Source organism: Ascaphus truei, chromosome 22, assembly GCF_040206685.1.
Source record: "Ascaphus truei isolate aAscTru1 chromosome 22, aAscTru1.hap1, whole genome shotgun sequence".
In the NCBI taxonomy this organism is placed as follows: Eukaryota; Metazoa; Chordata; class Amphibia; order Anura; family Ascaphidae; genus Ascaphus; species Ascaphus truei.
In genome coordinates this window covers 14,014,384-14,035,505 of record NC_134504.1, presented here as the reverse complement: position 1 = coordinate 14,035,505, position 21,122 = coordinate 14,014,384, and the positions used below count along the sequence as shown (strand labels likewise).

At 47.1% G+C, this 21,122-nt stretch overlaps 1 protein-coding gene across 1 annotated transcript; it reads left to right on the top strand.

Annotated features, from left to right (window-relative positions):
- Positions 1-587: 587 nt before the first annotated feature.
- Positions 588-11,197, top strand: NPTX1 (neuronal pentraxin 1). The gene is made up of 5 exons (XM_075580042.1): positions 588-1,123; positions 1,550-1,757; positions 3,644-3,888; positions 4,232-4,411; positions 8,628-11,197. The coding sequence occupies exons 1-5, from the start codon at positions 671-673 to the stop codon at positions 8,847-8,849; spliced, it is 1,308 nt and encodes a 435-aa protein (XP_075436157.1). The 5' UTR covers positions 588-670; the 3' UTR covers positions 8,850-11,197.
- The last annotated feature ends 9,925 nt before the right edge of the window (positions 11,198-21,122 follow it).

Genomic DNA, 21,122 nt, shown 5'->3' with positions numbered 1-21,122 from the left:
ATTTGGGAGCCCCGCATGATGTGTGGTTTCTCCTGAGGACGAGGCTCTCAGTGCACACACAGAGACAGTAACACACACTCCACAATTGCACAATGTGCTCTGCTTCACCCACCCGAACACACAACTCTTCTGCATGAAGCGCATGTGTTATACCCCCAGACGCACTTTCAACTCCGGGACACAATACAAAGAGGTGTCATGGTCCAGGTGTGTGTGTGTGTGTGTGTGTGTGTGTGTGTGTGTGTGTGTGTGTGTGTGTGTGTGTGTGTGTGTGTGTGTGTGTGTGTGTGTGTGTGTGTGTGTGTGTGTGTGTGTGTGTGTGTGTGTGTGTGTGTGTGTGTGTGTGTGTGTGTGTGTGTGTGTGTGTGTGTGTGTGTGTATCCTGGATGTGGCTCTTGCTGCTTGCATGCTCTTTGCAGTAGGAGGGACGCACATCCCCAGTGCTGTGTGAGACTGAGGAGGCTGTTTGATTTCTGCTGGACCTCCTTAAACTCAGCCCCTGCCTGTCACAAGGCAATTAAAGAGGGATTCCTCCCCGTTGTGACGCTCTCCCTCCTCCCCGCGCTATATAAGGGGCTGGCACTGCAGCAGTCTCCGCACATCGTGGACAGCTCCGTGGTGCTGAAACCGAGTAGGTAACCAGGACAGGAGCTGTGCGCCCAACCAAGCCATGATCCCCGGAGCCTGCTGGAGATGCCTGCTACTCTCTTTCTGTTTTCTAAGGGGGTCTGCGCAGAATTTTGCCCAGACCAAGTTTATATGCACCTCGGTGCCAGTTGACATGGATATGTGCACTTCCTCAATGCAGAGCAGCGGTCCCACAGAAGACCTGAAAACCACCATCCTGCAGCTGAGAGAGACGGTGCTCCAGCAGAAGGAGACTATCATGAACCACAAGGACACCATCAGGGAACTGACCACCAAGCTGGCCAGGTGTGAGGGTCAGACCCTCCTAGAGATCCTCCCCAATGAACCCAAAACAGGCACCCCCGGCTCCCGAAAAAAGGAGACTGGGACTTCCAAAAACACTATGGGTGATTTGTCAAGGACCCCAACAGCTGAGACCCTCAGCCAACTTGGGCAAACACTGCAGGCTCTGAAGACCAGGCTGGAAAACTTGGAGGTGAGATTGCCCAGTCTACTGGCTATCTGGACCCCGGTCTCTCTCGCCTGCACATGCTGCTCACACCTCATTTATATGGGGCAAAAATACAGATGTAGGAGGGAAAACTGAATTTAAAAAACAATAGAGGGAAAACTATTATATCCCAATACCACATTAATCTCCTATTTGAGAGAATGGCGTGGTTTTCACATCATGTGTGTTATAATGTATATTTTACATGAATCTGCCATTAAAATGCTGTCCCCTGATTGAGGGGCCGGTGAGGTATTACTTTGCATTGCGTTGCAGGCCATTCAATCAGCCAGAGAGTTAAGACGGTAAGCTTTTAATTAGTTTAATGTAGAAAGTACCCCAAGTTAGGCAGTGTTAGTGATGTTTGCAGCAATCCACTTACTGTGTCTCTGCATCTCATGCTCCATGCAGCAGTACAGCAGAGGTAACTCCTCCGCCCAAACCAACAGCCTGAAAGATCTGCTGCAGAACAAGATAGATGACTTGGAGAAGCAAGTTCTCTCCAGAGTGAATAACCTGGAGGAAGGGAAGTTAAACCCGAAGAATGAGACTGAGCAGAGAGGCAAGATAGAGAGCACCTTAACCTCTCTGCACCAGAGGATCACAGACCTGGAGAAGGGTAAACCGCACAGTAACGTAAACTTAATGTGTGTGTGTGTGTATATACAGTGTGTGTGTGTATATATATAAATTATATATATATATATATATATATATATATATATAATTTATATATAATTTATATTATGCTATTATTATTACTCTTGAGAAAGGTGCCAGTGGGACCGAAACATTGAGTCAGTCAATTTCACCCTTATGCATATAGGAATGCCTGTCCTGTTTTCCTTTATCTTTTTGGACAGTATGCACCCTCCCCTTACCTTGATTTTTTATTTTGTTTTGTGTGTGTCCTGTTATTGATTATATATATATATATATATATATATATATATATATATATATATATATAAATAATCAAAAAATAAATAAACGGTACCGTTCTGTGGCTAACGAAATGCTTTTATTTGTGCGATATATATATATATATATATGCTATTACTATTACACTAATGTATATGCATGTATATATATATTTTATTAATATTACATTAATATATATTATTTATTACACTAATGTACATATGTGCATGTATATATATGTAATTATTACTATTAATGTTACATTAATGTATGTACATGTATATAAATATGTTATTAACAACAATATTACACTAATGTATGTTTGTGTGTGTGTGTATATATATATATATATATATATATTTATTAATATTACATTAATGTGTGTGTGTATATATATTATTACACTAATGTATGTGCGTCGATATATTATATATATTACATTCATTTATGTGTATATATATATACATATGTATATGTATGTTATTGTTATTATCACAGTTATGTGTGTGCGCGTGCATGTATGTATGTATATGTGTATATATATGTATATATATATATATATATATATATATATATATATATATATATATATATATATGAGCCGAATAAAGAGCTGCAAAATCATTGGTTTGGTAACATAACATTGATAAAACAGCCACGTTCTTCAGTTTTACAAATGTATTTCTAATCTGATGTTACGCATGTATTCTATGATCGCACTGATATGTTATTTGTTCAATGCGATAAAGACCTGAGATTATATATATATAAAAAAAAAAACACATCTGGGAGTAATTCTCATGTTTCACCAACAACATCTCACCATCTGCAAAAATACATCATTTCATTGCCCAACCCCTTCTCACTACTAAATGATTGCGCTGGCATGTTTCACAATAAGTATTGTCACATGTATCTCATCACATGAGTACATTGTCACACAATCAGCACATCCTCTGTACAAAAGGCAGTGCATATTTGCATTTCTGAAATCCGAAGTTGTCTTTCTCCCTACCCATGAATGTAATGTGTCCCCAGATTATTCCGCATGTCATCCTCATACTGTGGATGTGCTGCCCAGAGAGACCTGAGTGTTGTATCCAGGCTCTTTGATTGTGAACAAGAGCCGCAGTTGTGTTCTAGGTGACCTAGGACAGATTCTGCACTCTCAGCACTTTCCCTCCTCCTCCTCCTCCCGGACCTCAGCTAGCTGTGTAATTGTGCCCATTGAAGCTTGCTGCCGTTGGATGCCAGCGGAATATTGATCAGTGTTCGTAATTCGCTGCTTTACAGGGTTGTAAAAAGAGAGCCAGTTCCCACAGCATTTCCATCCTGGCCAGGATTAAATGTAACTTTGATGGGGTTTGCAGCAGGAGCACCCCCGTAAGGCCTCTGGGGGGAAGTGATGTGAACATAGTGTTTGTTGATGTGTAAGGTGGTCTTTGAAGAATGGATGTGTGCAGAGATACCCCATATCAGTATACAATGCAGCATGTTTATTGTGCTTGGAGAGGCCTGTGATGGGAACGAGACATGAGCTCATCTAACACTTCTTTGTGTGTCTGTTTTTCTGCTGCTGCTCAGGTCAGAAAGAGAGCAGACCTGCAGACAAGTTCCAGCTCACTTTCCCCCTGAGGACCAACTACATGTACGCCAAGGTGAAGAAGAGCCTCCCGGAGATGTACGCCTTCACCGTCTGCATGTGGCTCAAATCCAATGCATCCCCAGGGGTCGGAACCCCATTTTCCTATGCCGTTCCTGGGCAGGCCAATGAGTTGGTGCTGATTGAGTGGGGGAACAACCCCATGGAAATACTTATTAATGACAAGGTAACAACACCAGCTGTAACTCTCATGTATTCAGTGTGTATTGTCTTCTGAAGAGACCTCTCACTCTCTTCATCTTCCATTGCTCTTCGCTAGGTCTTTTTCTGCCTTCATTTACTATCTTAATATCTATATTACTACTAATAATAATGATACTAAGAAAAACAGTCCCTTTCCTGAAGTTAATACAACGGAGAAAGCTGAAGAATGGGCCTCGATGGAATTGAGCCACCAATGCGATCATTGCTACCTTAAAAATCATTTTGTTTTTATACAAATGGGGTCTGCGGACCTCCCTTCACAAGGCAGATCCTTTGTATAAACACTGCTTTCTTGTCTTCTACAGGTGGCAAAATTGCCCTTTGTGATTAATGACGGCAAGTGGCACCATATCTGTATCGCCTGGACAACCAGGGATGGTGTCTGGGAGGCTTATCAGGATGGCATGCTGAGGGGGAATGGAGAGAACCTGGCACCCTATCACCCCATCAAACATCAGGGTGTGCTTGTATTGGGCCAAGAGCAGGTAAGGTGCAACCCAAGCTTGGAAGGACATATTGTGGTATTGCAGAAGCCTTTTGGATCTAAAGGCAAGGGCACATGCCAGGGACATATCTCCTCATTCTCTAACAGCCCCTCAGGGCTGAAAGGGGGATGTGGTCTTCATGGGAGCGAAAGGGGTTAAAACAGGATGAAGACACTTCAAAAGACATGAAATGAGTTTACTGACTCGCCATTGTAAGGCAAACATGAGTGAGCCACATGTCTCGCATGGAGAATGAATGATGAGATAGTTTAGAGGAACGTTCTGGAGTGGGGCAACGGCAAATGAATGCCAGAAAGTGCAAAAATAATGCACTGCGTTTACAAAAATCCAAATGGCACAATACATGATTAATGACACTATAATGTCAACCACAATAGAGGAAGACTACATGGGAATCATTATTTCAGGTGACTTTCAAATGTGCAAGCAATTTAACAGAGCAATTGTGGAAAGACAGCGGGATGTTAGGGTGTATAGGGAGAGGTATTAGCTGCAGGGTGTTAGGGTGTATAGGGAGAGGTATTAAAAGCAGGGTGAATAGGGAGTGCTATTAGCAGCAGGGTGTTAGGGTGTATAGGGAGAGGTATTAGCAGCAGGGTGTTAGGGTGTATAGGGAGAGGTATTAGCAGCGGGGTGTTAGGGTGTATTGGGAGAGGTATTAGCAGCGGGATGTTAGGGTGTATAGGGAGAGGTATTAGCCGCGGGGTGTTAGGGTGTATAGGGAGAGGTATTAGCAGTGGGATGTTAGGTTGTATAGGGAGAGGTATTAACAGCAGGATGTTACGGTGTATAGGGCGAGGTATTAGCAGCAGGATGTTAGGGTGTATAAGGAGGGGTATTAGCAGCGGGATGTTAGGATGTATAGGGAGAGGTATTAGCAGCAGGGTGTTGCGGTGTATAGGGAGAGGTATTAGCAGCGGGATGTTAGGGTGTATAGGGAGAGGTATTAGGAGCGGGATGTTAGGGTGTATAGGGAGAGGTATTAGCAGCGGGATGTTAGGGTGCATAGGGAGAGGTATTAGCAGTGGGATGTTAGGGTGTATAGGGAGAGGTATTAGCAGCAGGATGTTAGGGTGTATAGGGAGAGGTATTAGCAATAGGGTGTATAGGGAGAGGTATTAGCAGCAGGATGTTAGGGTGTATAGGGAGAGGTATTAGCAGCAGGATGTTAGGGTGTATAGGGAGAGATATTAGCAGTGAGATGTTAGGGTGTATAGGGAGAGGTATTAGCAGCAAATAAAATGGTCTTTTAGTTTAACATTTTGGCCAAAGTGTTGTAAGCCCCTGAGCCACTACTGTCACGCTGCGCTCACCACAAACAGGACGGAAGACCGCGGGGCTGAGGTGGGGATTGATAGGCACCGACCCACAACCACGCAGTCCTGTCCGGAATGCGTAGTCCTAGTCGTACCGCGTCGTAGGGTTGGAGAGGACAGGGTAGTCAGGGTACTTGCCGTGTTCCAGGGTTGGAGAGTCCGGGTAGGTAGAGTTTCGTAGCCAAGGTCCTGGGTAATAGAAGGTAGAGTAGTCGAGTAACGAAGCCGGGGTCAAAGTGCTGGAGAGTGTAGAAATCCAAGTAACAGGCAGGGTCAAACAGGTCAGACAAAGTTCAAGACAAAACTAGACAGCAGCGGTGAGCACAATGCATAAACAGGAGTTTATGCTCAGCAATGAAGGACAGGCAGAAGCAGGTATATATGTGGGAAGGGTCCAATTACCTTGCAGGGGTGTGTACTGGTCCACCAATGGTGTCAGAGAGACACTGATCAAAAACAGCTTGCAATTAGGCTTTCCTGATGCTAGGTCTGGTTGCCGGGCAACCCGCGCGCGTGCGCGATGCGCGTCGCGACGTGATGACGTCATGCGGTTTACTCAGCAAGTCTCCGCCTGTGGGAGGCTCCAGCAGCTCCCTCACGTTCTCCTGCTTCCTGGTTGCCGAGCAACCCGTGCGCGTGCGCGATGCGTCTCGCGGAGCTCCGCCATCACGCCGCTGTGCCTGCACTGCCCTGGCAGTGCGTGGGCGCATGACTCTGCCCCGTGGTGCTTCCCTGAGTCGGTCTCCGCGCGGATCAGAGGCAAGTGTGACAACTACACGGCAGACCACATCTCAACCTGTACAATACCAGGATAATAAAAGCTTCAATCAGACTTAGAACTATGCAACTAATTTTGACAGATTTATTATAAATCATTCTTCCTGGTAATGCACAGGTTATTAAGAATTTATATTAGTGTTATGGACCCTTGAGATGTGTCTGCCGTATAGTGGCTCAGGGGCTTACAACACTTTGGCCAAAGTGTTAAACTAAAAGACCATTTTATTTAATAGATATCTATACATATATATTTAGGCACTGTACCGTGTATAAGTTTCACTCAATGTGCACTGAGCTCTGTCTGTGTTTCATGTTCTGTCTCTGGTTTTAAATGTATAGGGAGAGATATTAGCAGCGGGATGTTAGGGTGTATAGGGAGAGGTATTAGCAGCGGGATGTTAGGGTGTATAGGGAGAGGTATTAGCAGTGGGATGTTAGGGTGTGTATAGGGAGAGGTATTAGCAGCGGGATGTTAGGGTGTATAGGGAGAGGTATTAGCAGCGGGATGGTAGGGTGTATAGGGAGAGGTATTAGCAGCAGGATGTTAGGGTGTATAAGGAGAGGTATTAGCAGTGGGATGTTAGGATTTATAGGGAGAGGTATTAGCGGCGGGATGTTAGGGTGTATACGGAGAGGTATTAGCAGCAGGATGTTAGGATGTATAGGGAGAGGTATTAGCAGTGGGGTGTTAGGGTGTATAGGGAGAGGTATTAGCAGCAGGATGTTAGGGTGTATAGGGAGAGGTATTAAAAGCAGGGTGAATAGGGAGAGATATTAGCAGCGGGGTGTTAGGGTGTATAGGGGGAGGTATTAGCAGCAGGATGTTAGGGTGTATAGGGAGAGGTATTAGCAGCGGGATGTTAGGGTGTATAGGGAGATGTATTAGCAGCGGGATGTTAGGGTGTATAGGGAGAGGTATTAGCAGCGGGATGTTAGGGTGTATAGGGAAATGTATTAGCAGTGGGATATTAGGGTGTATAGGGAGAGGTATTAGCAGCGGGATGTTAGGGTGTATAGGGAGATGTATTAGCAGCGGGATGTTAGGGTGTATAGGGAGAGGTATTAGCAGCGGGATGTTAGGGTGTATAGGGAGATGTATTAGCAGCAGGATGTTAGGGTATATAGGGAGAGGTATTAGCAGCGGGATGTTAGGGTGTATAGGGAGATGTATTAGCAGCAGGATGTTAGGGTGTATAGGGAGAGGTATTAGCAGCGGGATGTTAGGGTGTATAGGGAGAGGTATTAGCAGCAGGGTGTTAGGGTGTATAGGGAGAGGTATTAGCAGCAGGATGTTAGGGTGTCTAAGGAGTAGTATCCGCAGCAGACATAGAGGGGGGTGATGGCACTTTACAGATTGTGGGTAAGACCTCACTTACAGTTCTGTATTTAGTTCTGGAGACCGGATCTCCAGAAGGACGTATATAACTGAGAGAGATTGTGCAAAAAAAAGGGCTACTGAAATGGTGCATGGTCTACATCATAAAACCTTTTAAGAAAAACTAAAAGACTTCAATATGTACAGAATAAGCAATGTTACATACAAGATCAGCACTCCAGAGTAGCTTGCTCACGACTCTATAGAACTCAGGTAGATGCCAATTAAGGCTTCTTCATTCATCTTAACAGGTGAGTGCAGAGATTAGTATATAGAGCTTGCAGAGGAGAGGGGGATATGATGTAACCTTTCAAATATATAGAGTATATATACAACAAGGTACAGAACGGAAGCATATTTCAAAGAAAGTGTTAGAACAAGGGGTCCTGCTTTGAGGCTGGAGCGTGGCTGGCTCAAGGGACATGTGAGGGGGTGGGTGGCTGGCTCAAGGGACATGTGAGGGGGTACTTCTTGCCGCAAAGGGTGGTGGATTTGTGGGACAGCCACCCAGCAGCGGTGGTAGACACAGTAAGGGAATCCAGAAATACTTGGGATAAACATACGGCATATGAAAGAAACTCAAGGATCAAATAGGGTCAGTGGTCTGACAGCAGAAAGGATAATGGCCAGGTGGTCCTTATTGGCGGACCTGATTGGCGGTCCTTATTGGCGGTCCCATTCTATGCCTTCAATATTCATTGTTTTTTTTTTCATTTCTCATAAGGACACACTGGGAGGTGGATTTGATGCCACTCAAGCTTTTGTTGGGGAACTGGCCCATTTCAACATCTGGGACAGGAAGCTTACAGTCGGGGAGGTGTACAACCTGGCAACCTGCAGCAACAAAGCGCTGACCGGAAATGTTATCACCTGGGCGGAGGCTAACATAGACATCTACGGTGGCGCCACCAAGTGGACATTTGATGCATGTCGTCAGATCAACTGAGACCTCTGGGTACTGGATTTCATTTCCCAGCTTAAAAGATCTCATCCGTCCTCATCACGCACCCAGCCCCCTCGCCCTCTCCCTCAAAGGGGGGGGGGCTCATCAAGAACATGGCTGTCTCATTTTCTATCCTGCAAAAAATCTATATATAAAAAAAAAAAAATGAAAAAAGTCACAAAAAGAAGCGAAAAAAAATTATAATAAAAATTCAGCGAATCCACTTGTATTATCATAAAGAATTCCCATCCCGTGTGTCAGAAGCTTGGCGTGAGAGTTTCAGGGCGGAGAAGATGGGCACGAGGACATTTTAGATGAGAGCAACAGTGAAGATAAAGGATTTTAGGAAGATAATTTCACTTTTGTGTTTATAGGGCTCCCCGGACAGTTTGGTTTACGTCAGGGGCGGCCAACTCCTGTCTTCAAGGGCCACCAACAGGCCAGGTTTTCAGGATATCCCGGCTTCTGCACAGGTGGCTCAATCAGTCATTGCTTCAGCACAGGTGGCTCATATCAGTGACTCGGTCTTTGAGCCACTGATTGAGCCACCTGTGCTGAAGCCGGGATATCCTGAAAACCTGACCTGTTTGTGGCCCTTGAGGACTGGAGGTGGCCACCCCCAGTTTACGTATTGCCAACTTAGTTTAACCTCTTAGCTGTTGGAGGGGTCGTCAGGGCATTGTACAGCAATGGGTTACCAGTGCCTCCAGCAGGGATGGGGTTAATCCTGAGTGCCTTGAGCTGGTGCAAATATTCAGCACATCTGTCTTCATTTGCATACTGTTTAGACTTCTCTTTATCTTATTCTAATTATTATGATTACAATAAATGTCTGTTATGTGGTCTGTCAGTGGCAACGTTGCCTTTTGCCAGCTATTTTTCCTTCTCTGGTCAGATCGGTGCCTGTGAGCGATATGAGGCAACACGCAGATTGGTGCGTTCGCGAGCCTCACGCAATGAGGGTTTGGGGAATGGCTTTGTTTTCATTAACTCCAGCAGTAGCTAAGAGCATGCTGAACAATACACAGCATTCCTCCCATGTACGGAGACACAAAGGGAGGAGCAGTAGCATTTCCTTTCAATATGGATGTATTTGTGTAAGACTTTGATACTTTCTGAGTTTGATAAAAGTAAACATTTCCTTTCAGGCTAAGTGAAGGTTTGGTTTTTTTTTGTAAGCGGCCTGCAAACGCCATGCATGATAGACGCCTACAACCTTTTCACTCTCATCTCCAATTTATTTTGCTGGTGGTGACATACATACACATTTATTTTAATATCCTGATTCGACAATATAATAATGCTGGAAAAGCAACATTGTGACAGGACACTTGGTTGATATTTTCTTATTTAATTGCTATTTGTCAGCTACCAACTGGTGTAATTAAACAAACATCAACAATTCTTTAAAAAAAAAAAAAATGAAATGGCAAAATTAGCTTTGTGTGGAAACACAGTTAGCAGGATTTTCTGTATTAAATAAGTTCCCCTTTTGCAGTTGGTTTGGACTCTTTACAAGCTGCCTATGATCTTTTTGTATTAGAAAGCTTGTTCTCTGCCATCTTCAATATGACCTATAGTCAAAGCCTTTGGAAGGTCACGCACCCCTATGCAGCTCTACAAATTAACCTGCATCAGTGGTTCTCAACTCCAGTCCTCAAGACGCCCCAACAGGACATGTCTTCAGGATATCCCCTGCTTCAGCACAGGTGGCTCAATCTGATTGAGCCACCTGTGCTCAAGCAGGGATATCCTTGAAACCTGACCTGCTGGAGGGGGAGAGGGGGGTGGGGGGATGTCTTGAGAACTGGAGTTGAGAACTCCTGCCCTACACTATATCAGAGGCTCAGGTTAGAGGAGGAATAGCTAGCTCCATGTGTATCTATGACCTTGCAGTATCTATGAAGAACTGTCCATTCAGCACCACAGACTCCATTAGATGCAGCCACAAACCATTTCAAACACTAAAGATGTCAATTCACTTTATTCCTCCTTGTACTCCCACTTGCACTGAATCAAATATGCCTCTCTCAGGTAAATGCCATTTTATGGTGGATGCTGTTAGAAACACAGCGTATTTTTTTGCCTAAGTACTGTATAATGTGCCCCCCCCCCCCCCAATATATTGACTCAATGTTTTAAAGTTGCAGCTGATGGGGGAATATCATTACCTTTGCCTCTGACGAGTTTAGATGCTTCTCGCACCCAAAAGCCTTCCTCCTTTTGATAACTCACGTCTCTATATCACATTGTAAAAGGAAGTTTATTAACTATGAAGTTATTTTGTAATAGAGTAAAGAATGACAATTCCATTTAAACTCGGGCTACTCTCCCTCAAAGTCTTGTAAAAATGTGAGCAAAATGTAGAGAAAGAGCACTTATTTTCACCGAACAGATCCGTTTTTCTAATGGTGTGGTTTATGTGGTTATCGCAGATTGTGGATGGACTGTAGTGATCACTTGAAGCCCCTTTGAGCGTTTTGAGTGGGAGGTTGCAGAATCACCCTGGCTTGGTTCTAACTGGGCAGCTCTGGAGCGGTGAATGGACATTGTTATCAGAACGGCCCATTATAGAGCATGTCACGTAGAAGCTGCACCATGTGCTGAGGCCGTCGGAGATCTAGGCTCTGGCTCAGGGTGACTTTCTTTGACTTTGCTGTTTCAATAACATATAGAGACATCGTTGTCTGAAAAAAAAGGCTGGTCACCTAAATCTAAGCACAATTTGCAAACTTCCGATTCAACACAACGCTCCTACAGCTCACATTTTGCTAATGGGGTATTTATATGCTGTACATAATGTATACAACTGAATCAAAAGAATGCACACTTTGCTAACCAAAGCTGTAAATGCCTCACCTGGACCTTGCTGTCTCTCACACTCTCACACCCTCTCTCTCTCTCTTTGGGGTTTTATGGGGTGAGGAGTCACAGATCAGGGGTGGCCAACTCCAGTCCTCAAGGGCCAGGTCAGGATATCCCTGCTTCAGCACTGCTGGGTCACTCAGTGGCTCAACCAAAGACTGAGCCACTTGTGCTGAAGCAGGGATATCCCTAATACCTGGCCTGTTGGTGGCCCTTGAGGACTGGATTTGGCCGCCCCTGCCACAGATTAACAACCTATGTTGAATCCTTTCATGTTCCTCATTGTTATTCATGCTTTTATGTTGGTTTTACTGCTGAAATGACTTTGTTGAGTTTATTTTTACACAATAAAAGAGAGAAGAAAAAAAAAAAAAGCCAGGGTTTGTTTTTATCCCTTTGTAATTTATTCGCAATTTATGGTGAAAGCGGGTGGGAGGGGGGTGCGGGGAAACCCATTGAAATAATCTGTTGCGCCAGCAGACTGTGTAAGCAAGGTGTGCAGATCTTATTATATATTAGTGAAAGCACTGTATGCCTGTCTGCATCTTCCTGTGTCCCTAAGGGAAATCTCATTGGTCCCTTGAGCCGCCCGCCCCCGCACCTCTCATTGGCCTGAGGCGGAGTGACGGGCCAAAGGGGCGGACACACACACACACACAGTAGGGGGGGGTGTTACATACATTAGCGGGGCTCACCGTGTTAGCAGCACCCGCGCGCACCTCCTCCTCTCCCCGTGTACCTCCTCCTCTCCCCGTGTCTCCCTGTTTCCCCCCCCCCCCCGGCGCCACTACAGTCAGCGGGACACACACACTATTATTACCCCTTCAGCGCGCCCCCTCCCCTCCCGTATCAGCGGCCGTGCCAGACCCCCCCCATCCTCTATATCTCCCACCTCTCCCCCACATGCACCCCCCTCCCCGGCGGGGGAAGAGCCAGTGGCCAGGCAGGCTGCCTCGTAGTGCCGAGTGCCCAAGATGGCGGCGGCCTGAAGGACCACCATCCCCCCTCGCGGCGGCGGCCGGAAGCCTCCCTGTTTCCCGCGCTTTCAGTTCCCCCCTCACCCCCACCCCCGGCGCCGCTACAGTCAGGGGGCCCGGGACACAGCGGGGGAGTGGCCACAACAAGCTGCCTCCCGCCTCAGATCCACGTGGGACGTGCCGGATGGGTGAGCGGCCTTCACCTCCCCTCACCTCCCCTCACTCCACTTCCCCCCCCTTCACCTCCCCTCCAACTCCCCTCCACCCCCCCTTCACCTCCCCTCCACCCCCCCTTCACCTCCCCTCCACCTCCCCTCCATCCCCCCTCCACCCCCCCGCCACCTCCCCTTCACCCCCCCTTCACCTCCCCTCCACCCCCCCTTCACCTCCCCTTCACCTCCCCTCCACCCCCCTTCACTCCCCCCTTCACCTCCCCTCCACCCCCCCTTCACCTCCCCTTCACCTCCCCTCCACCTCCCCTCCACCCCCCTTCACTCCCCCCTTCACCTCCCCTCCACCCCCCCTTCACCTCCTCTCCATCCCCCCTCCACCTCCCCTCCACCCCCCCCCTTCACCTCCCCTCCACCCCCCCCTTCACTCCCCCCCCCTCCTCCCCCCCCCTTCCCACCGCCTCCCCCCCCCCCTTCCCACCGCCTCCCCCCCTCTTCCCACCGCCTCCCCTCCCCCTTCCCACTGCCTCCCCTCCCCCTTCCCACCGCCTCCCCCCCCCTTCCCACCGCCTCCCGTCCCCCCCCTTCCCACCGCCTCCCCCCACCGCCCCCCTCCCCCCCCCCCGCCCCCCTCCCCGCCCCCCGAGGGAGGAGGCGGTGGGAAGGGGGAGGAAGGGGGAGGCGAGGGGAGGCGGTGGGAAGGGGGGAGGAGGGGGGAGGAGGGGGGAGGAGGGGGGAGGCGGTGGGAAGGGGGAGGAGGGGGGAGGCGGTGGGAAGGGGGAGGAGGGGGGAGGCGGTGGGAAGGGGGAGGAGGGGGGAATCAGCTACATCAATACCACGTGTCAGTTTTAAATTTCATTTTATTTTTCACTTTATCACCTTTGTGTTTCACTTAATATATTCACAAAAATGTAAAAATAATTAGTGTGGTGTGCACCACAAATGTACACTCTGTGAGTGATCTTGTGATGTGTCACAATCTTCACTCAATTGTTAAAGCGGGGTATGCCTGTATATCCTATTAAGGACCCTCACTTTAAGTACACTCGCGAGTAAGTACATATCGCCCAATAGGCAAACGTCAGCTCACGCATGCGCCTGTCAGCACGTCCTGAACAGAATACCGGCTCCCTACCTGTACCGAAGCTGTGCGCAAGCGGGGAGACTATAGAGCCTGTTACACATGCGTTATTTACATCAGTTATGCACGTATATGACTATTGCCGTACAGTACATGCATCGATAAGTGGGGAAAGGTGGTGCTTCACTTTAAGTACATTTTCGCTTTACATACATGCTCCGGTCCCATTGCGTACGTTAATGCGGGGTATGCCTGTATAAGAACATTTTTTTTTAAAAGGGAAAAGCATTTGGGTTCCAATCATAGTTTAAATGTTACAGCTGAATGAACATCTTTATTACCAAGCTGCAGAATCACAAGTTAAAAGGATATCATTAATGTAGACTTCTGAAGAGCCTGTGGAAATACCTACAAAAGCAGGAAAGACTTTGATATGTAAAACCTTTCCCTTTGCGCTGCCATCGCCCCCCTCTCTGTGTGGGTCTCAGTGTATCTGAGATATCTCAGGCCTCGGAGAATTACAACACTCAGCCTTAATTATTCTCAGCGTGTCTTCTCTCCTTAACCCAGGGGCGGCCAACGCCAGCCTTCAAGGGCTACCAACAGGTTAGGCGTTTCGGGATATTCCTGCTTCAGCACATGGGGTGCAGTCTTTGACTGAGGCACTGGTTGAGCCACCTGTGCTGAAGCTGGGATATCCTGAAAAGCTGACCTGTTGGTTGGCCCTTGAGGACTGGCGTTGCTGACCCCAGGTGTCAAAAAACAATATAACGGCACCTGGATGAAACTAATATCACCTGAGTGATTAACCAGTGATAGTCCAGCCCTCACAGTCCAAGTGAAATCCAAGGGTGATTTGCTTGATGTCTCATGACATGTGGGGATAAGAAAGGCAAATCATAGTGCAACACTGGAAAACAAACTGGTAAACAAACAAACAAACACTGACAACACAAAACACATGAAAACAAAATAGCTACAATAAAAACTGATACATTTAATGAAAAAATGATTAATGTGATAACAATCAACTGTAAGATATACACTGATAAGAGGATCCCTTCCGGAAGGTCTAAAACTGAAATCCTACTCACGAAATATAAAAGGTAAATCAGCAGGTAACAGCAACAGCTGCAGATGGAATCCGAGTTGGAATCAATGGAGGAACTTCACAAAGCGTCTGCAAACCTCACGCGCTTTCGCCGCATGTCCCGCTGGCGCGATCTCAGACCTGCTGGTGCCGTCGCCGCCGGATGACGCAATGCGCATGCGTCGTGACTCAAATGTCCTAGTAGACACTGCGCATGTAGCGCTGTAGTTGTATGTACCTCCAAAGTCCTTGGAAACTCAGAAAAATGGCAAATATAAAGTCAGTAGAGCCAACTTATTCCTGTACCATGACCAAATCCACACAAGTGATCAGCTCAATGTGAAAAACCACCCTACGCGTTTCATGGCACTAGGTCACTTCGTCAGGGACATCGAAGTGACCTAGTGTCATGAAACGCGTAGGGTGGTTTTTCACATGGAGGGGGAACTCAGCTACACTAGTGTTCTTGTTACATAGAGAAATGTATCACCCATCCACTGCCAATAAACACTGATACACAAACCACATTGTGTTTATCAGTTCTAAACGTGCATAGCCTGGAAAACTTATGTACAGCCTACACATGTATATAGTGTTTATGCTGCTTTGGTAAAAACACACAATGCCAGTTCAAATAAAGTTTGTTATGCACCGAGCACATTGTAGTACATACTTGGAATTCATGTGATATCTGTTCCTTTCTCTCTGGAGGGAGCATAGCGTATGAAGACCAGAGTGCCAAATAACCCACCTTCCCTACAAGGGCCATAGGAAACCCCAGCAAAGAGAAAGCGCCCCTGGCAATCCAGAAGTGACCCAAATTAAGTGAACACCCTTGGCAGGTTGCAGATCAGTGTGTGTGTGTGTGTGGAGCGAGTCATGTCTCAGCTTACAGAAGAAGCAGCTCCTCTCCAGCTCTCTCCCTGTACTAATGAGCTGCAGGGAACAGGAGAAGCATGTACAGAAATGTCATCCCGCCTCATTGCCAGTGACATGTCTGACGTCACCACCCTGCCCCTAACTCAGCCAAGGACTTGCTGCAGGAGCTAATTACACAGGGAGCTGCTTTGAAGGCTGGTGAATAGGGGGCTGTGTGACATGTATGCATTGTGTAAGGCGATGTCTGCTGTTCCCTGCGTTGCTGACACTGCAGCTGCCTCTTTGATTCTGTCATGTAGCTGGGTTATTGACATATCCGTTACATCTGAAGAAGAGACTTGTGAGGTTCTAAAAAGTTCACGTACAAAGTACATTGGGGGGAAAAAAAACTCTCGGCATTCCATTAAAATGCATCACAAGCTCCAATGACACAATGTGTGGCAACAGTACTGTGAGATTCTGACCCTCCCCTATAACCATACACAATCCCTGCAAGTTCTGAACCCAAACACCCCCCTTATCATATATATTTGTGTCCAAAGGAGAACTATTGAGTGTGACCAGATGTATACAACAAAAGGCAAAAAAACTAAACAATGCCACATCCAATATGACAAATGATATAGTTAAAAACGTATCTGTCTGTCTTCTCATAAGTAAGGGTCATTTAGTTAAATTCTTTGGCCAAAGCATTACAAGCCTGCAGCCACACCAATGCATGACCACTATGCAGCCACACCAATGCATGACCACTATGCAGCCACACCAATGCATGACCACTATGCAGCCACACCAATGCATGACCACTATGCAGCCACACCAATGCATGACCACTATGCAGCCACACCAATGCATGACCACTATGCAGCCACACCAATGCATGACCACTATGCAGCCACACCAATGCATGACCACTATGCAGCCACACCAATGCATGACCAGTATGCAGCCACACCAATGCATGACCACTATGCAGCCACACCAATGCATGACCTGTCTGCACATCCTAACACTAACTGTATTCTTGTTTATTTCTCATTCTTTTGTTGTATCCCTCCTATATGACATTGTGTGTGTGTGTGCGCGCATATATATATATATACACACACACACACACACACACACATATATAGTGCAGAATTAATGAGTTCTTCAGTATTAGGTGATACCTTTATTATTTGGACTAACAATTTATGTCATAGGACAAGCTTTCGAGAGTTTTCCTCTCTTCCTCAGGTCAATATACTGTATATATATATATATAGACATACGTTACCGTTCCAATGTCTGGTAAAGCAAGAGACAGCACTCAATTGTAGAAAACCTCACAAAGTGTGAGGAAGGTCCCATTTTGGAGGACCGAAACGTTGGGTTTCTTGATGTACCACTATTTTCACAAATACACTTTGTGAAGTTTTCTACAATTGAGTGCTGTCTCTTGCTTTACCAGACCTTGGAACGGTAACGTATGTCTATATTATCCATATGGGGCAAGCACCTACAGCCTATCAGCACCTAAGGAGTGCCAACTGTTCTATTTGACTATATATATATGTATATGTATATGTATACATACACACACTTTATTTTATATCGGTCCTGCAATCTCCAGTAAAGGACAGTGCCTCCTCTATGCCTAGGTAATATCCCCGGGTTTGACGCATGGTTCTCACGCACAGTTGCTTGCATATTCCCCAGCAGACTAACCTGGGTGCATCTCACATTATGTACATTTATTTGGAAGTCATGAGTACACCCATCTTTCCTTCCAGCCTGTCCTCTAACACATCAAGGGATTTACTTAGATGGATTTCCTGCATTTTAACAACAGCAAGAGTGTCAAAGTAGGTCACTAGAAGTAAATCTGTGAGATGGATGGGGAGTGAGAAGGGAGAGGAGAGAGAGGGGGGAGGGAGAGTGGGGGAGATTGAGGTGGAGTGGATGAGAGAAGGGGAGAGTTACAGGAAGCAAGATAGGAAGAGGAAGAGCAGAGCAAACTTGATGGAGGCAGAGAACATGGTTAGGGGTGAAGAGGGGAAGATCTAGCTTTTTGGGGAGAGAATAGGAGAGACTAGAATGGGCGAGAGATAGAGGGAAGGAGGAAAAGAGACGGATCATTGGGAGAAGGAACGAGGGAGTGGGCAAAGGAAGAAAGGATAAAGCTGGCAATGTAAGGAGAGGGTGGAGGAGTGTGCGAGAAGGAGGGAGAGAGAGAGGAGGGAGAGGGAGAAGGAGGGAGAGAGATAGGGAGAGAGAGATAGAGAGAGAGAAAAGGAGGGAGAGAGATAGGGAGAGAGATGGAGAGAGATAGGGAGAGAGAGAAGGAGGGAGAGAGATAGGGAGAGAGATGGAGAGAGAGAGATAGGGAGAGAGAGAAGGAGGGAGAGAGATAGGGAGAGAGAGATAGGGAGAGTGAGAGGAGGGAGAGAGATAGGGAGAGAGATGGAGAGAGATAGGGAGAGTGAGAGGAGGGAGAGAGATAGGGAGAGAGATGGAGAGAGAGAGAGAGAGAGAGAGAGAAGGAGGGAGAGAGATAGGGAGAGATAGCTTCCCCAACTGCCTCCTCATCCTCAGCATGGTACAGCAGGATTGATGGCAAAGTGAATCAATTTCAAAGGCGTCTTTTAATAACCTGGTTTCTGGATTTTAATTAAATTGTGACATTGTTAAGGATTTATTACAATATGCCCAGGTCTGGGTGGTAAACTATAGCTCAGGGAAGAATACCCTCTATGGCACAGAAGGGCTGCGCTATATGTTATACGGGGAGTGGTGACAGCAGTAGACTGAAAGTATATATTATGGCCGGGGCGGCCAACTCCAGTCCTCAAGGGCCACCAACAGGTCAGGTTTTCTGAATATCCCTGCTTCAGCACAGGTAGTACAGTCATAATGACTGAGCCACCTGTTCTGAAGCATGGACGTCCTGAAAACCAGACCTGTTGGTGACCCTTGAGGACTGGAGTTGGCCGCCCCTGTATTCTGGGGTATTGTACTGGGTTTGGATACCTCGGTACATTGCACCCCCTAAAGGGGAAAGATGCCGTCATTGCACCCCCTAAAGGGGAAAGATGCAGTTTTACAGTCACTCCGGTCATACAGGCACCTGCAGTGCAGCGGGCACGTGTCTGCCATCCACACACATTCATATTCCATGTTGCATCTTCTATTAAGTACACGAAGGAACCTTCTCCCGTCCGCAAGGCCCACCATCAGGCCAGGTATTAGAGATATCCCTGCTTCAGCACAGATGGCTCAGAGGCTCGTATTGAGACACCTGTGCTGAAGCAGGGACTTATTGAGACACCTGTGCTGAAGCAGATACTTTTTGAGACACGTGCTAAAGCAGGGACTTATTGAGACACCTGTGCTGAAGCAGGGACTTATTAAGCCACCTGAGCTGAAGCAGGGATCTCTCTAATACCTGTCCTGTTTGTTGCCCCCTTGAGGACTGGAGTTGACCCCCTCCTGCCCTACAGTGTTTTTTTGTAACCCATGAAAGTCCAGTTTCCCAGTGTTCAAAGTCTAGAGATTTTCCTCTCAACAATGCGTTTCCGGGCCCGACCACTTGTAAAACAGTCACTTCAGCGCACAATCACCTGGAATAACGTGCAGGTTCCCCAGGGGAACTGTGGGTGAAATGAGACTGGAGCAAAGGAAAGAAGGAAGGGGAACAGAGAGACAGAAGCCGTTAGCATGGATCTCACTCTGCCTCCGGCTGTACAAATATTACCCTAGCAGAACTGGCACAATAATTTATCATCAGCAATGCAGAAAACACCTGCAGGTTCCATCGCGTTCCACCAGCAGCCGGCTGGAGCCCGGAGACTCTGTCCTTCAAGTCACAAATTGCCCGTGTCACTGCAGAGGAATTCACACATTACACGGCGCGGGCAGCGAAGCTCGAGTTCCGGGCGACGCACGGAGAAGTAATGGACTCGACTGGAAGATAATTATTCAGAGAAATGAGTGAGCAGTTTTTAGCTCACATTTCATTCTTCCTCACACTAATAATCCCTGATAAAGTAATTGGGTAATTAACTTTGCACTCCAGTCTGAAAATGAGCTTTCTGTTTTAACCGTTTGTCTGCGATAGGCTGCAGGCCCTTATCATATCGACTTGTGACATTGACTTCTGTCACAGGGGTGCTAAGGCAAGGGTTCCCGACAGCAGTCCTCAAGACCCAACAACGGGTCCGGTTTTAAGGATATCCCTGCTTCAGCACAGGTGGCTCAATCAGTGGCACAGGCAAAGAGCCTGATTCAGCACAGGTGGCCCAATCAGTGATTGAGCCACCTGTGCTGAAGCAGGGATATCTTAAAATCTGACCTGTTGGGTGGGGGGGGGGGGTCTTGAGGACTGGGAGTTGGGAAGCCTTGTACTAAGGAAATAATGAATACACACACATACCCCGAGTAACCCCTTCGCTGCCAGAGGGCTAAACCGGAGACGCATGCCACTCATTGCTTTGCTGCGCTCTCTTGCACTGAAGCAGTTAACATACTTTGTAATAATTCAGTGTAATGGAAGTATCTAGCAAACATCGTCAAATGAATACGTTACGCGTTCACATTAAGATGGTAATGAGAAATAATCCGTGTGAAGCAATCGCTTGCTTGGTGTGCGCCCAAGAATAAGCTGGGCAATGTCAAACAGCCGACCCCAACGTGCCGAGAAACCTTATTCTCCAAAGCATGGTGTTTCTCTAACCTCCTGAGGAAGGGTCTCACCGCTTCCTGCGCGTGCGTGTGTGTTCCTTTGCTTCGCTGGCACCCACTCCCTTCATTACCTCATGCTTTCTGTCTAATTATCCCCCGTGGGACAGGTCTTCTTCAGCTGTCCCTGGCTCACTCGCACGGCCCCCTCTCTATCTCGAGCTTTCTGACCATCTGCACTCAGGCTGCCAGCAACAGTTACAGCCTCTCCACCCTCGCTGCCATCGAAACTGGGTCATCCGCGGGCAAAGTGCCTCTCGCATATTCTATTTAATGTAAGGGGGAGGGGGCAACTCCAGTAGTGAAGGGCCACCGACAGGTCAGGCTTTCAGGATATCCCTGCTTCAGCACAGGTGGCTCAATCAGTGGCTCAGTCCAAGACTGCCACCACCTGTGCTGAAGCAGGGATATCCTGAAAACCTGACCTGATGGTGGTGCTTGAGGACTGGAGTTGGCCGTCTGAAGAAAGTCACTGCCAGACTCCGGATTTGCATGGTT